Genomic DNA, 18,024 nt, shown 5'->3' with positions numbered 1-18,024 from the left:
GAAGGAGATCAATTATTTACAACTGCAGGCACAGTTATTTTGCTATTTGTAAAGCAGATTTGAAAATCCTCAAAACATAGATGTTTGGTCACGTTCAGATGTGTTCCAAGCACTGAATTGTTATGATGGAAATACATTTAAATTTTCTTGGTTTTTCCACTGTAAGATCTCTTGATGTATTTCTGGTAGGCTATGACATGACCTATTCTTTTTACCACAAGATTTGGTTATGCATTTAACGCTACTCTTCCAATAATGACTCAAACTATCATAAAAGGGTTTTCTACACTGGCCTACCCCTGGAGAAAGGGAGAAGTAAAATATGCTAGAGATGAAAATAAGATTAGAATGGCAAATAATACAGCGGTTTTGTGTTTCCACCTTTCACAGAATCACAGAATATTAGGAGTTGGAAAGGACCTCAAAAGATCATCCAGTCCAATCCCTGCCAGAGCAGGATCACCCAGACCAGGTCACAAAGGAACACATCCAGGTGGATTTTGAATGTCTCCAGAGAAGGAGACTCCACAACCTCTCTGGGCAGCCTGGGCCAGGGCTCTGTCACCCTCACATTAAAAAAAAGTTCTTCCTTATGTTCAGGTTGAGCCTCCTATGCTCCAGCTTGCACCCATTGCTATCATTTCACTGGGGCTTACACAATCTTAAAACAATGGGCACAAATTGCTCCATGAACATCAGATTGAATGATGCCTGCTTGCCTTGTTCATCAAGACATTTAGTCCTTTCTCATATAAATGTATGCACTAACCTGAAGTCTCACATACAGTCACACAGGGCAAGAGAAAGTACATACTGGGACCAGTTCACACTTTATATGTGGTGACTTAGATGCTTGTGGTGTGTAATACCAGGGGTAATGAGTATGTTCTGTAACCTGTTCTTGGAGAGCGCTGATTCGTATTTCTTCATTTCAACTGGGCACAAATTTTCAAATTTATGGAGTTAAAGTAACTGCTGCACTTCTACACTGATTCAAAAATCATAGAGTGGACCGGAAAAGAGGTAACAAAAATGGGTGCATATCTGTATAAACATTGCTCCTTCACATACCAACCTAACAAGTCACTGAAAGATCTGGGACAGTATCTGTCTCTCAAGTACTTGGCAGACTGAAAGTCTGCACTGAAGCAGGTCTTCTACCTAGCATAACACAATTAAATAGAGCCAACGCAATTTATAGATATTGCTTTGTGAAAAAAGCATTACTTTAGCTTAGAAGTCTCATCCAAAGTGTTACTTTAATTTCTACAGACAACACATTATACTTGAAATATATATTATACTTGAAAGCCTGTATGCTTTCTAGGCAGGCATCAGTACTGAAGGCAACCTGAAAAAGCATCAGTAAAATCAAAGAACAAGTACTGGAATTTCAACTGATGAAAGCTCATGCTCAGAACATTCAATCTAAAAATGAAGCCAATATTTTTAACAGAGGGCAAGATTAATCACTATGCCAATTTACTTAGAAACCAGATAGATGCCCTGTCATATGAAGTCTTTAAATCAAGTCTGCTTAGCCCTTCCTGAAAAGATAGACTACAATCCAGCAGAAATGTGATGCAAAATTATTAGATTAAGTCATGGCCTGTACTCTGCAAGACATCAGACTTCATGACTGCAAGAGTCTGCATCCTTTTTAAGGCAAGATGGTCAGATTCTGTCATGATATATTTTTAGGATTCTCTGACAGGAATGAATTCTCTCTGACACTTTCGAGAAACATCTGTTGCTGTTCACAGCTTTGCAAAGACAAACTCCCAAACTTCTTACCATTCTGTAGGTTTCTCTTACTTTCCCTTCAAACCATTCGCTCTCCCAAATATTTTCCTTACCATTTAAAATAACATAATTTCCTTCCTTTTATTCTCTGGCTTTCATACTCCCTTTCTCCATATTTTGTCTTAAGGTTCTATCAGTCCTGCTACCTCCAGTCAAATTACAAGGTGTATTGAATACTAAAAGACTGCATTCTTGTATTAAATGTCTATGGCTGGCAAATTGTATCAGACTGACATGGAATAAATATGTGCAAAAAACTACTCCAAAAGGAAAAGAATCAAAACGAAGGGTGGAGAAGTACAATACAGTATATTCTGTATTATCCCAAAGAGATCAGGTTTCTTTAGATTCTGGATCTTGCTCAAAAAAGTTACAAGCATTTTATACAGAGTGTGAAAGTTTCCATAAAACACAGCCAAAAAAACATTAAGACAATTTCTGATACCTAATTAAAATAACGAAAACCAGGTTTTCAGGTTTATTTCTAATCACAAACAGTAATAAGCCTGGGCTACCCAATTGTTTTCTATCATGGAGAAGAATAAAACAGACAGAAAACTGCTTTATATTCCACTGGTTAAACTGACCTTGCAGGGCTCATATTTGAACAAAAATTGCCTGGATTCATAAATCAGGAAGACAAGACTCATAAACAGTGACACGGCTTTCAAATTCCTTTATTTGTGAAATAACTGAAGAAAAGGAGATGTGCGCTACCAAGAACTTCTGAAGTGCTGTCACTGTAGAAAGGGACACTGGGCAAAGGGAAACTGTCAGCATTCAAGAGGCTCAAAGTCCCTTGACAAATCACACGCTACATTTTTAGTGACAAATGTTATCTTACTTTTCACAAGTGTTTGAAATGTATGAAGAGTTTACAAGTGCAGACTTAGTGAGGAAAATTAAGTCGGACTCCAGAGATAGTGAGACTCTGTTCCCACTGGAGCCAATGGCAAACCGCATTTTTCAAGGGTACAAGGAATTTTCCCAAACACTTTTGGAAGTGCAACAAGCAAAGCAAAAGAGTATCAAATATTATATTTATTTATATTGGTCAGAAAAGGAGGTGGAACAACAAGGAACACGCAGTTCTCTCAGTTATTGCAGAAGATGATGACAGTCTGATGCCAGATAAAAAAGGCTACTGGTAATAACACTGTCTCTTGAGTCAAGGCTTCAGCCTGACCCAACGGTAAATGATCAGAGAATGTAGTTCCTTGCATGCAATTAAATGTTTAAAACCAACTTCACACCTTTAAACTGAATCCAGACAAGGCTAGCTCCTGCACGACTATTCTTAGCAGTGCTGAATTTTCAAAGCAGCCTCAGCTGAACTGCAATAATTACTTACACAAGTATTTCTTTTGTTCAAGAAATAGAAATAACTCGCAGGCAAAACCAAGTTCAACTTCCACTGCTGAATTTCAGTACTTGGACACACCAGATGGTGAAAACTAAACAGAAAGGTTTACAAATGAAACCTTATGTGGGGATATTTTTAAGAGCACCATAAAAGAGAGTTGTTTTCTTTTCTTTATAGTCTGATCGTACTCCAATTTTTCAATTCAAATACAACCTGCCTCCTTCTCCAAGATGGGAATGAGCTGAGAATTGCATTTGATAAGGAAAATCTTGACTCTTGCATATGAAGTTCAGATGTATGTGCAACACCTGCTTGCTATTGACCAAGTTATTTCAAAATATTGAAAAGTACTTTTTGAATAATGAGTGTTTACTCATGGTAACACCACAGTAACTTTGGTAATACCACAGTAACTATATACCTCCTATAATATATATCATGCAAATGTAAAAGGGATCACCTCTTTCACTAATATTATACATACAGATACAAAGATACAGAAAAATAAACATCTTTGACAAAAACTTCACACATATTCTAAAGATGTAACAGAGCATTGTGTGCATTCTCTGGGAGGACAATGCTAATGAATATACAATGTTTTAAAAAAAATAATTTACATTAAATAGTCAATAAAGAGTAGAATGAGGTTTTGCAAGGTTTCACGAGTAACAAAGATGAAGCTACTATGTCATAATGAAGAACTGTACAACTTATCCTACTAAATAATTTCCTTCACTTTGATAATCACAGAGGAATACATACAGTACTGTTGTGTCCCAGATTTTGAAATAAAGATGACATTTTTCTGGATTTATAGCTCACTATTTTCTGATATCATCACAGAAATACTAGAATCATACTAGAATCATAAGGGAGTGGAGCATCTCCCTTATGAGGAGCGGCTGAGGGAGCTGGGTCTCTTTAGTTTGCAGAAGAGGAGACTGAGGGGAGACCTCCTTCATGTTTATAAATACATAAAGGGTGAGTGTCACGAGGATGGAGCCAGGCTCTTCTCGGTGACAAACAATGATAAGACAAGGGGTAACGGACACAAACTGGAACACAGGAGGTTCCACTTAAATTTGAGAAGAAACTTCTTCTCAGTGAGGGTGACAGAGCACTGGAACAGGCTGCCCAGAGAGGTTGTGGAGTCTCCTTCTCTGGAGACATTCAAACCCCGCCTGGACGCCTTCCTGTGTAACCTCATCTGGGTGTTCCTGCTCCGGCAGGGGGATTGGACTGGATGATCTTTTGAGGTCCCTTCCAATCCCTAACGTCCTGTGATTCTGTGATTCTGTGAATCAAGTAGTGCTGCATGTCTGCCTATGGAGAATACGTGCTTAGGCTTGTCACTGACTGGACTTGGGGACACAGCTGCAGCAGCTTTGTCTTTATTGGGCTACTGGATTTGGCAACTTCAAGCAATATTCTCACAGAAAAAATAGTAGTAAGAGCCTTAACCATGAAACTATTTGTAATTTCACATTTCTATTGAGTTGAACAGTTCTCTGTAAGAACATGGAGGGATATAAAGCAAATAAAAAATTTCAGAAAAATCAAGTATTCCAGAGACAGCTTTCTTTACATAAATTCATTTTGAAAAGTTTTGAATTATTTCACAAACAGTGTTTCCTGGGAATAAATAAAATTTGTAAGCAGCACTTAGTGTTCAACTGAAAAATGCTTGTTAATAAGGTCCTATAGTACAGCCAGTATTTACTGCCCTAAAATGAACTTGGATTTAATAGACATGCACTTACCATCAGCAGTATGAAGGAGTTTATGGCTCTTCAAAGTGCTTTTTGATTTGAACTTTTTCTCACACATATCACAAAGGTGAGTTTTCTCAGTGCTGTGACGATTCATGTGGGCTTTCAAGTTACTCTTGCTGCGAGTGGCATACTCACAGAGAGAACATTTGAAGGGTTTGACACCTAAAAGTAGAAAATATACTATGAAACACACAAGCTGTACCTTTTGATGAGATAGTGGACATTTGCTTGAAAGAAATTTCAGATCGTGTGAGTAACACAGACAACAAGGTCAACATTTTAAAATTTTGATAGCTACGTTTAAGAAATGTCATCTAGAGCTTCTGTATAAATGATACCGAGCTCTTGATGGCATCATTTAACTTACTAAAAGAATGGAGGGGTGCTTTTAGAATTAAATACTTCTCTATTGAACCCAGGTACTAAGTGCAACCAAGCAAATGCTAATATTTTGGTCTTGGTATGCCCATCCTTTATTTAAAAGTAGAATCCAGACTGCCTAAGTTAATGCCTAGCTGGTGCACAAACCAAGTGTCCCTCTAAAGTCTTCAGATAACTATTGTTCTCTATTTGCCACAATAAAGAATGAAGAAATCTATTTTAGGACGATTGGTTCATTAGGTACTTAATATGTAAGCACAAGTCAAATGTGCAAAGCTGTATTTTACTGTTAATTAGCATCAGATTTGCTAATGGCTCATGCAGTTGTACTTTTTTTTTCCCCTTGGTAAGATCCAAGCACTTAAAATTTCACTTCTCTCAAACCGCCCAAAGCATGTAATAGAGAGATGCACAGTATGTCATCTAGCAGAAGGTCTACAAGAACAAAGTAAATCCTTCAAAGAAAAGTTGAATAAATCTGAACTGGCAGAGTAGTTCAACAGCTTCATGAGGCTCTGGCAGTTTTAGATTGATATTCATGACCTTAACACTAGATTTACAAGCATGACGAATTATAGCCTACGTTAAGCAGACTTGATTGCACACTTTGATTTTGGAATAAATTTCCATTCACCTCTTTCTTCTGGTAGTCAGATGAGACAGGCTCCAAGCTTTCTTGGCAGAATAAACAAACTGTATCTATGGAATACACAAGCAATTGCTCTCAGCCTACAGTTCTGGATTACCTCAACTCCTTCATGGAGTAAAGGCCACTGGAGAGGACTACTACTGTAGTACACAGGTAGGTAAGCATTCAAACAAATATGCAGTACTAAGATAAACGTCTGAACTAACTACATAGGCACAAATACTCTGTAACCAAAATATCAGTTCAAGAGTACCAAATCCCATTGTACCCTTCACGCAGAGGGATGGCAAAGGAATCCAAAATAATGCTCAAACGCCATAGGCAAGCCGTTCCATAAACTATTCACTGACTAAAGAGCTTATGAGTGGTTGTCAACCTGTTATAAAAATAGACAGATTGAGCAGATACAAAATTTTACTGGGCAACAATTATCACTTCAAGGGATTTTTAACCTGAGTGTTGCCATATTACTGGAATCTCTCCCTATAAAGTGACAGATATGGTCAGCATTACCTTACAGGTTTTTCATCACTATTTATGTCCATGTCAGCTAGCTGCCATGCTCTCATGATTTAATTAAAACACACACAGAAGTTATATACATACATCAAAGCAACTGAATTTCAGTTGTTTTACTAATAGATTTCCAGACCAAGTATTTTTGGACAAATGTGAAAGGAGCAGCAGTTATTAATGAGAAGTTATAGAAAATTACTTGTTTTAAGAGACTGAGCATGTATTTAATTCACTCCTCCTCACTCACATTTATTACAGAATACTTTATGAAGATTTATGAAAGAGTTCTGGAAAAAAAATGGAGTCATAAGCTTATTAATATTATTTAACATTTAAGCTGTCTACTCAAGTTATGAGTGTGCAGTTCCATATGGGATCCAGAATCTATTAAACTAACTATTTAATCTCTACTGTAGCTTAAAGTTTTTGACTCAGGTATAGCAATAACTTTGAATTCCTTTTTATGTCAGCAAAGCTTATGTGGAATATATGATTAACCAGAGTTTTACCTTCATGAGCCCAAATGTGACGCTGAAGGTCTGATCCATTCTTCATAAAATAAAAATCACAGTAGGGACATTTCACAGCTCGTTTTCCAATAAGTCCTTTCAGCTGAACTCTTCTGCCAAGAATCTCAGAAATAGTAGCCATTGAAACCTCTGAGAGAAAAGTTAAAGGTAGTAAAAACCAGAAGGACACAAGGGAATTTGGTCTATGTTATACAAGTAATACTAAAGAGCTAGGTTCTTATCCACTCCAACTTTTTACAAACTTTACTTCTAGGCCCTTCGTTCATGACTGCAGATCAGTATGTCTGATCAGTAGGGATCTATGAGAGCTGATGCCTCTCATGCCTCAGAACTATGAACAAATTTCATATTAAATCAGACAGTGGATGGAAAGGTTCTGAGAAAAATTCTGAGAGCTAGGACCAGAAACCAAGATTCCTCCTTCACTGCTGAGAACCTAAATCATTTGGCAATAAAGCCAAGCTCTCTTTTCTCTTTGGTTTGAAAGACTGCTCCACCGAACTCTACAGAGATTTTTGTCCCACTGCCTTCATGAGACCACAATTCAACTTCTACTCTCAGCAAGCCTAGGAGGTGAAGCAGTACTGGTTTATTTCATATTTTCTATTTGATGAAACAGAAGAGGCAAGAAAGAGGTCATGCTGAATGATACTAAGAAAAGAAGGAGAGGGGAGATCCAGAAATAGCATTTTAATGATAAATATGAAAGGGTTTCAGTTTAAATTAATTTTTGATATGCCATTTTAAAATTCAATTCCTTTTAACAGTATCTATTTTTTCCTTTCATCTTTATTATTTTCCATTTACATTTTTAAAAACAATTGCACTCATTCCACTGCAGTACTTGATAGTTTATACCATCAGATCCCTTACATTTATTTGCCTTGTAATTAAGTACGTTGTACGAATAAAGGATTTTCTCCTGATTACAAGGACAGCATGCACAGGAAAAAGATTTGTGAATTAATTCTCCTCCGTATATCAAAATAGTGTTGTCGCATAACTACTGCATAGGAATATCTTAGATGTAGTATTTCCTTAGTACCATGGAGATACACCCAATAAATCTCGTATTTTACTTCTAAGCTCTATTCGCCTGCAATATCTGAATTAAAAATGAGGACACAAAATAATAGGCTGTGCAGGTTTTCTTTTTTTAACCTTACTTCTATTGTAACCCAGAGCTTAAAAGAACCCACATTCCTGGATCAAAAAATTTACGCTATACTTTTAAAGAGGTTCAGATAACAAACGAACTGTTCAAGAGTATTTAAATGCATGAGTTTAGCATGTTAATGCTCCAGACACAACTGGTATTTCTGGATCCCAGACACAGCATACACTGATAACACAGCAGTCACTGGACCAATGCAGACCAGTGGCAACCTGTAATGTACTACTAGTTCACAGATTTTACTATTTAGGCAGGCCTCATATACTCCCTGGCTGGGACAACAAAAAGGCTTTATAGGCACAAGACTCAATTTCTGTTCTTACTGGGTGACACATCTCCTGACTACACTATAGCACAGAAGCCTTTCCTCATCTCAATCTGTTGCATGGGGCAGATCCCCTGCTGACAAGCCCTGCACCAACCACACTGTTGTAGAAATAAAGGTTTGGTAACTAAAGAGCTGAAATGGGAAGCAGTCTGAAATTCAAGTGAAGGAAATTGTTTAAAACACGGGTCTAGCACTATCTAGTGGCAGCAGGGAGATAAGAAACTGTTGCTTTACCTGGTATGCTGTACTTCAGACAAAGACAATAAAAGTTAAGTAATTTTAATTGGATTTTTCCTTCCCCAAACTCAGTTTGAGGGTGGCTGGTATTTTCTTTCTTAATATCAAATTATGTCAGGTGGTATCACTGGAGAATGAGTTAATTAAAGTATGTTGGCCAATGCAGACAACTCTGCTTCATCCACATTAGTAGTGGTTCTTTCTATTCAATATAATAGACAGTGAGGAGGAAGGTATGGACGCACCAGCGCGGCCCTGCCAAGTTCACATCGGTCAGACTTAAATCAGTCCCTCCACCAATCACCTGGGTACTTTGGCACTGAATTCCCAAGATTTGAGGAAGGATTGTTTACTCAGGCACAGCACACTGACTTTCTCCATTCAATTTATGTTGTGCTTGCACTGATAAATCAGGGTGCTACAATGCAAGGTATAAATGGAGTTTGATTGGACACAATGATGTGCAGTAAACGCCTTTCTGTCAGTTTATGTATGGCCAATGGGAATTTTATTTCTTGTGGGTTCTTACAGGATGTCTAAATGCCTAATTCCAAACTTGCCGATGCTTAATTTGAATTCACCCAGGTCCTCTTTTGGAAATGAGTTCTTCACCAGATGAAGACAGATTTCTTAGCACGATTTCCTGATATACTTCACAACACACAAGCTGGAAAAAATAACTTTATTTACTCTAAATTCTAACATCTGCAAAACCAATATAATTCTTACTTGAAACCGGTTAAATTAGATGTAGACTCTCTTCTCTTTCTTTGGAATGTAATCACATTACACTGCTCATTCTAAACCCTTATCCATTTATTCCAATAGACAGAAATTTTCCTTGATTTTGCTCTTACCAGGGTGATTTGTCTTGATGTGTGATTTTATAAGTCGATCTTCGGAAAATGACTTCTCACACACAGGACAGGAATAACTCTTTTTATCCTTAAGAAAGAAATAAAGAAGGAAATTGCATTATCAGTTCACATGTGTAATCACTATAGGCATTATTCAGTAATACATGGTTCCCAATGAAGTCATAATTGAAGGTTCAGATTTTAAGGAAAAAATAAAGATATTTAGAGGAAAATAAGTGAAGGAGAAACATTAAAGTATTCTAAGCACATCATTAATCTTCATGAATGAAGGACTCCAGGCTGCAGCACAGAAGAATATGTACAATAAATGTAAGCATTATCTTGTGGGTGATTCTTTAGAGAATCAAGAGTTGAAAGATCAAGTCACATAACAGAAGAAAACATACTTTAATATGAGCAGCAATATTCAGGGGGTTTTTAGGGTTTTTTTTTCACAAGTCCACCATTCTGAATCCTAAGAATGAAATCTCATCATTCTAAAGAAATCCACCAGTATGTGTATTTATAATCCTACTGAATGGCCTGAAATTGAGCAGAAGACTAAACAATGACAGATGCCATTACTTACAGAGTGTCTACATTTTTAACTGCTTTATAAATATTCATATTATACATATTATACATAAATACTCATAATATCAATGAAGTATTATTCTACTATTTTGATTTAAAAACTTACAGATGGGTTTTTATCAGTGTCATTGATGTCACACCATCAAACAAGTTGGTCTGGAGAGTTTTGATGCAGTTTCTTCCTATATGCAATTTAAGTGTAACAAATGCATCTAACTTCACATAAAAATACAGGACTTCTCTCCATTAATTGGCATATTAACCAATTTAAAATAATCTTTGCTGCTTATTGTATAAATGGAAGAGGTTGTTATTTCCAGAAGCATCTGCTGACACAACAGAGTGGATGCTCAATCAGATGAGTGGGTCACCTCCTCACCTCTGCACTGACCCTATGAATGCATTAACATGTGAATAGATCATCAAAACAACAGATGGAGTGAAGAAAGCCTACTTAGTCCTGATGACTAGACAGGTAATCAGATAATTTATTACCTGGTGGGATGTGTACCTACCAAACTACCAGGAGATCACTGGAAAAGGCGAGCTGAAGCTACAGAACAGATATGTCACTAGATACATCAGGGGGACAGAAAACTTCTTGAATAGCATGGAAGGAAGATTACTGTATCGAAAAAAGACAGACCCCTGGGTTATGAAAGAGAAATTCAGAGACCAAAGAGCATCTCTCAATATTGAGGAAAAGTGTACAAGGAAGTTATTATTGTCTATATGCCACAGTTACACATCTATAAATGGACATCTCTCTTAAAAGAAAAGCAAAAATTGATGGGTTTTCATGGCAAACAGATTTTGTAATATGACGTAGGTATTTGCATTCAGAATCACATACCTCTGAGAAATAAATCCTTATGTTGAAGTACCCACAAGTTAAAAGCAGAAGTAGCCCTAGAGCTCATGATCTGAACTAGCAATAAATAATTTCATGACAGTAGGATAGGGTCTCCCAAATGATATAACCTATTATCCCTAAACCTGCTGATGATGATCTTAGACTTCTACATAAACAAGTTACTAAATGAATAATGGTAGATCAATTGCAATAAAGCTCTATAGCAATGGCTGCACCTTTTCAAAGACTGAGTTGCACAATCACATTCAGAATTGGGCACATAGAGGAGAAACATGAGCACAGCATTATTTAGGGGCCGTTGAGGGACCAGATGAGATTTTTTTGCAGATCTCAGTCTGTTCCTCAAACTTGCTATATAACCGTTTCCAAAATATATAATAAATGGGGGAATAAATCAGTATATTTTTAATGTACTGCTGGGTATTGCTGGTCTTTAATACTCATTCATCGTATAAAGTATTTCTCAGGGTGCCCAGAACAGTGAGAAATATACACCTTGCTGTTTCATAAAGTTACATTTAGTAAAACAGAACAAACAAACCTCCACTCCACATACCCTACTTTCAGTAAAATGCTGTAACTGTGACACCTTTACATTCTTGTGGTTACTGCTCAGGAAGACAAGGCTATTAGGCTATGCCTGAGAGAGAAAAAGCAAAATCATCAGTCAATGCATCAAGAGCTATATAGCAACAGGAAAGTACAGGCACCAAGAACACATCTTTCCAGATGATGATGGTAAGAAAATAATATAAATAGCTTTCTTCAAGCAGTCAGAAAGTGATCGATACCAAGTTCTGCAGAAAGTTATCTATACCAAGTTCTGAAGCCAAACCTGTCACGGTTGGTTGTTCAGGTTGGTGCCACAGACTTTCAGAGTTTATGTTATTAGCTTTGTTTAAGTGTACTTCAGTAATTGCCCTGAGAGTTTATGACAGTGCTGGTCCTTCAGTGTAACCCCATCACTCTCAAAACCAGTTTTTAAGGAATCCTCTGTTGCAAATGATGTATTTCAGAGCACCCAGGTCACACCACAAAGCCTCAAAGAAGGTCTCCCCCACCACAGCCTTAGCTCTTCAGAGTGGCCTTGTCATAGGCAATGACGGAGGCACTTTGGAGGAGTTTGAAGTTGTAGTAAAACCTTCATCACGTTCTCGGCACACAAGTTTTCCTCTGGTAAGAATAAAAGTTATTCATCCTATGCCTGATCAGAGAGTCTGCCTTTTAAATGTATTTGATGGGGTTTTTTTGAAGGACACAAACAGATGCAAAGTATCAAAAGAGATGGATCTACCTTTGTTAGAAACCAGGAGAATAGTCCAATCTTCTACTTAAATTTCAAAGTCACAGTCACACTTTCTGAGATTTGCTTAATCTCCCTACTAGCCAACTTGAGAAAATGTAAGAAGCTTCAAATAACCCCAAGATCAAGTTAGCTTCCTGACTGAAAGTCCTGTTCATATGACACAAATCAGGAATGAATTAGCATCATAAATATTCCTAAACCCAGTGAAAAATTTAGTCTAATTCTATCACATAATTTGCTTGTTTATGCTATGTTTCAAAATAAGGCCACTTACATAGGAATGGCTTTCTCTTTATATAAATGAATTAAAATTGTGCTAAGAAAGCATCAGGTCTTTTCCACTACCAATTTACAGCTGCCTGAAGAGAATCTTGTTTCTCTAAGGCCTGTGTTTCAAGATAATTCAAGAGGTAGTTGTACTAGCATATAGTCACCAAATAAAACGAAAAGTCTCTGTAGACGTAGCATTTAAACCAACAGACCGCTACAAACTTCATTTAATGAATCAAATAGTACTAAATATGACCTACACTGCACAGTGTCACAAACATTAGCAGCTATTCTATTGCACTCACCATAGAGACAAGCTCTGATGACACAAGTATCTTCCCTTATGAAAATATATAGAATACATAGGATGATATACAGAGTACACGTGACCATATATTATATGATCTATTTTGAAATTCTGCCACTAATTTCAAAAGAGACTGAGTGAACTCTAGACTGCTTTGTTATGAATGTCATTAAAAGTGTAAAATTAGGACCATGGCCATAATAAGACATGTTCAGGCCCAAATTGTACAAATATGTAATAGAAATCAACAATCCATTCCTTCCATTTTAGTAGTAGTGAGATGATTTTATGAGCAGGAAATAACTCAGTTAACACTACATTTGATTGTGTAGTTCTGTAGAGGAATAGACAGCCAAAGCCCACTCCTGCACCTACTCAGATCAACAGAAATTTAATTTCTAACACCTATAGGAACAGAATTAGGCCCCCGAGTTACACTTCTGAGGAGTGAAGACATCCAGAAATCTTCACCACAGTTGTCATGATGTTCAAATCAAAACTCTCATGAAAGATTACTGAATTAAGCAGTTGTCCTATTAAAATGCAACTTAGTTAAACAGATCTGATGTACCCAGGAGGCAGCCATGCACACGTGTGAAGGAGGCTACAGACAAATTTGCAAATGGTTAGACAGACTTTTATGAAGTCTGCCAAGCAGCAGAAATCACTGCTTATAAAATGACAAGCACCTGTGTACTGTACTGCTTAAGTAGCTTTCATTAAAAAACCACTAGTGAAAATGAATGGCTGGCTGACATTCATTATGGAAGTGAGGAGCAAGAACAAAACCCATTTTCCAACCAAATACCCAGTCATTGGACCATACATTTTTTTGTTAATTCCTTCCCTCTCTGGTTCCTTGAATTCTTGACTACAAAGTGGCACCACTCCAGAGGCACAGATAGCACAGATCAGGGATGGTCTGGAAATGAAGGATCCTCAGGAAGGGGAAACAAGTATCTGAGCTCGAGTATCTCACTTCCTACCGAAAGCTCGAACTACGCTGTCACATGAAGGGTCAGCAGCTCAATGAAATTTCTAAGCACCTTTCCAAAGGCAAGAATCATTTATATCCAGAAACATATGTGAATGAAGATATAGGCACCTCAGTGCAAGTGGCAGTTCTGGCTTTTAACTCCAGTTTTACAAAGTTGCTTATATTGGGAGTATCAATTATGTTTGTAGATTTAAAATCATTTCAGACACAAACCCCTCTGTGATGTTCAGCTGCTCAGCATACTCGGTATTGTAGAACCCACTGGAGGTCGTAAACAAGCTCTGGTACCTACATCAGCGATGTTTAGTTCCACAACTGGTCTCTGATGTTACCAGTAGCTCACTGACAACTGTAAATTATTCTACAATCATTATAAACTGCCTATCCCTTTCCTAGGTACCACAACACTGAAGTGATTCATATGTGTCATGGTCTGAACTTCTAAAAGAGCTCCATAAATGCCAAGAATTGTCAAAAACCACTTACACAAGCCTTAGAGGTAAAAGACAGGTACTCAAAATGAGAGAATATACACAAAATTTTGGTTTTAAATCAAGCAGAGCCTCAGTTCCCAGACTTCAAAAATAAAAAATCTTCCCTGTAACAACAATGTGCAGCCAACACTGAGGCAACAGGCAGCACAGTCCCCATCATCATCCCCCAGGGAATAAACAATTCCAAATTCAGTGCAAGACATGGATGGTGCATAGAGAATAAAATGGGTGGCTATATACTGAGCGACAGGGATGAACAGTAAGCTGCTTTCTAATAACCATCATTTATCCTCTTCACCAAATAAGGGATCCAGTTGAAAAGCAGCGACCAATAAGGTAACAAAAGACAGGCATTCTTTCAAGGACTTGAAGTGAGATTTTGGTATCTTCTATCTCCATAGAAGCTTTAAATTTAGTTTTTATAAATAATTTATATTAACATTAAAGTAGCACATTTAACTGTGCGTAGTTTGTTAAAGTACTGTATTTTGGAATGAGTTCAGTGAGGGATGCAATAATTAAATATACCAAGCAGCAGGCACAAAGGCCAATATGAGAACTGCCAAGTTTAGTTACTGAGTAAATTCTAATGCATGATTTTTTCAATCCATTTAAATACTCAGATATATTTGACAGTAAGCATCAGTAAGCACACTTCTCAAAGATCTCGCTGTCACACTGTTTTTAATTAGGAAACGTATCTTCTTGGCTCTGTTTAGTACCATGAAACTGATCCTCCTGGTGGGAGCTCTTGGACATTCATCACACCTGAAAAACAGGTAGTTATGTAAGGATACAGGATATCCAGTTTTAGACTCTTTTTTCTTAAGTAGTCTCAGATATCGTTTATGCAGGTTTTTGCCATCAGACGGACATCATAAACATAATGAATTCAAAAGCAGCCTAAAAGAATGTCTATTATGTGAGCTTTCTGCACATTTCATAACGAATTCAGATTCTGTTTAAAATACTACAAAATTGGGGGACAAAAGGCAGAAAAAATGTCCTCTTTTGTGTCACCCATTTATTTTGTTTTTAAGCTGTCCTGCAGTTACAAAAGATGAGCACTTAACAAGAGTAGGAGGTGAAGTGTTTTGTTGTATTACAAACAGCTTTAAGGCAACTTCATCTGTTGGAAATATCGGCCAGGAGCCTACCTGCTGACTGCAGATGACCTGAAACCACCAGGCACTGTGTGTTAACAGCTTGTTTAAGGAGCTATGCAGAAATTGTCCACATCTGGGGAAAAATTAACATGAATCCTTAATTAAAGCATCACCTTTCACTTGTAAAAGGAAGTGTGACAACAGTTTCACAGTACTTGGAGTTGTGATGTTGCTTTCTCATGTAACACATCCTGGTGTATTCCATCAAGGGTCCATAAGATTTAATTACAAGACAACGGCAGTAAAAAAAATAAGCATGAAGAGAAGCCCATCTGTGTGAATATTTCCTTGTTCTTAGAGGACAGAAGAGTGAATGCTGCTATTAAACGACTGATATTCTTCTCTCCTCTGCTGGAGTAAGAATAAATATACATTCAAGAGAAGAGTAAGTGACCTTTTGGAAGCATTTTACTGCATAAATTATTAAAAACCCAAATTGCAAGGACACAGTTTATGCCAATTTTATGGCATTATCAGCCAAGAAAATTTAATTACAAAAAGCATGCTTGCCAGATATCTGATGGAATCCTGAACCGTACTTTATTCAATGCCAGTATCTTCATATCAAATCCTATGAGGTTAACATAGAATCACAGAATCATAGACTGGTTTGGGTTGGAAGGGACCTTAAAGCTCCCCCAGTCCAACCCCTGCCATGGGCAGGGACACCTCCCAACAGACCAGGCTGCTCAAAGCCCCGTCCAACCTGGCCTTGAACACTCTTTTTAACACAGTGGCATTCAGAACTGGAAGGCTTCCTGAATGAGATAGGAGCCTTTAAAATGAGAGGCCACACCTCGAGTACTGTGTTCAGTTCTGGGCCCCTCACTAGAAGAAGGATGTTGAGATTCTGGAGCGTGTTCAGAGAAGAGCCACAAGGATGGTGAGGGGTCTGGAGAACAAGCCTTATGAGGAGCGGCTGAGGGAACTGGGGTTGTTTAGCCTGGAGAAGAGGGGTCTCAGGGGAGACCTCATCACCACCTACAACTACCTCAAGGGAGGTTGTAGAGAGGTGGGTGCTGGTCTTTTCTCCCAGGTGATGGAGGATAGAACAAGGGGAAATGGCACCAAGCTGTGGCAAGGGAGGTTCAGGTTAGAGATAAGGAGGAAGTTCTTTACTGAGAGGGTTGTCAGAGGCTGGAACAGGCTGCCCAGGGAGGTGGTGGAGTCACCATCCCTGGATGTATTTAAAAAGCGGGTAGATGAGGTACTTAGGGATATGGTTTAGGGGGTAGACAGGAACGGTTGGACATGATGATCTCAGAGGTCTTTTCCAACCCAGCGATTCTGTGATTCTGTGTGATTCTGTGAGACTTCTTCATCTTTGTAGCCTCAACAGAAAATAGCTGATATTCAAAGAGATTGGCTGCAACCAGATGGAACTATTGGGAAAAAAGATTTCTTATCAACAACTTTAACTTCTTCTGTCTATAGTAATTAAGAAAGGAACAAGATTTCATTTTGCCACCATCAACTATTTATGAAGGAAGGGAATTCAGCTGCAAGGAATGAAGAAAAATACCAACAGTATAAGACCTCATTTTACTCTCTCAAGATCCAAAGAATCTGAAAATACCAGGAAAACCAAAGGGAGAAAATGGACACAGACACACTTTACTGGAAAATACTACAAGAAGGACTGAATATTTAGTTGCTATAACTCATATATTTCCCTGTACAGAAGTACGCCGAGAGCGCTCAGGTGAGAACTCCAACCTGCGTCTTCAAATATTGCCACACAATTCCAAACACTACAACGGTGATACCAAATTTAGACAACCAAACCGTGTTGTTTGTCTCTTACCAGTTCGGTGTGAACTTTAAGATGTGCCTGGAGCTTGTATTTATCTGGAGTGGAGTAGTCGCAATGTTCCGTGGGACACCTCAGCAAAATGTTGCTGTGTTTCTGAATGACGTGGCGCTTAAGGCAGTTTTTGGTGATGGAAGAATAGTTGCACTGGGAGCAGTAATATAAATGTTCTCGGGTATGCGTACGAACGTGCATGTCATAATGCACTTGGTACCAAAACAACTTGCCTGAAAATAAAATAAGACACAAAGAAAGTAATTTCTAGACAATCATTAATGAAAATTCCAATACAGAACCAATTTACTTTTAGGGCAAAACACACTGTTTGAATCCTGTCCCTTTTCCATTTAATGAAAACTTATCCTAAAGAACTATCACTACTGAAAATATGTTTACAAAAAGCACTTCTGTCTAAAAAGATTGTCCTATGTCCTGAAACAGCCTAACAAGGGCAACTTTAATACACAGCAATGATCTCCCCACTAATGAGAAAGCCCTTTAAATATGTTCTTCTATACAAAGAATCTTAATGCAACTGTACAGTAAACGACATTGTCAAAATATTTTTTGCTACTGCCTTTTATGTTACTCCT

The 18,024-nt window shown here is 37.8% G+C and overlaps 1 protein-coding gene across 1 annotated transcript in view; it reads right to left on the bottom strand.

Moving 5' to 3' along the window:
• Positions 1-18,024, bottom strand: part of ZFAT (zinc finger and AT hook domain containing) — a gene marked incomplete at its 5' end in the record, with an annotated part of 60,328 nt that overhangs the window by 27,750 nt on the left and 14,554 nt on the right. Inside the window, 4 exons of the mRNA XM_010189922.1 lie at positions 4,930-5,103; positions 6,997-7,146; positions 9,614-9,701; positions 17,426-17,658. Of these exons, the coding sequence (XP_010188224.1) occupies positions 4,930-5,103; positions 6,997-7,146; positions 9,614-9,701; positions 17,426-17,658 (645 nt within the window). The remainder of the gene's footprint in view (positions 1-4,929; positions 5,104-6,996; positions 7,147-9,613; positions 9,702-17,425; positions 17,659-18,024) is intronic.

This window comes from Mesitornis unicolor, unplaced genomic scaffold (genome assembly GCF_000695765.1).
Source record: "Mesitornis unicolor isolate BGI_N332 unplaced genomic scaffold, ASM69576v1 scaffold2328, whole genome shotgun sequence".
Classification (NCBI taxonomy): domain Eukaryota; kingdom Metazoa; phylum Chordata; class Aves; order Mesitornithiformes; family Mesitornithidae; genus Mesitornis; species Mesitornis unicolor.
Note: the sequence above shows the minus strand (reverse complement) of the source record. Positions and strands in the feature narration are given on the sequence as shown.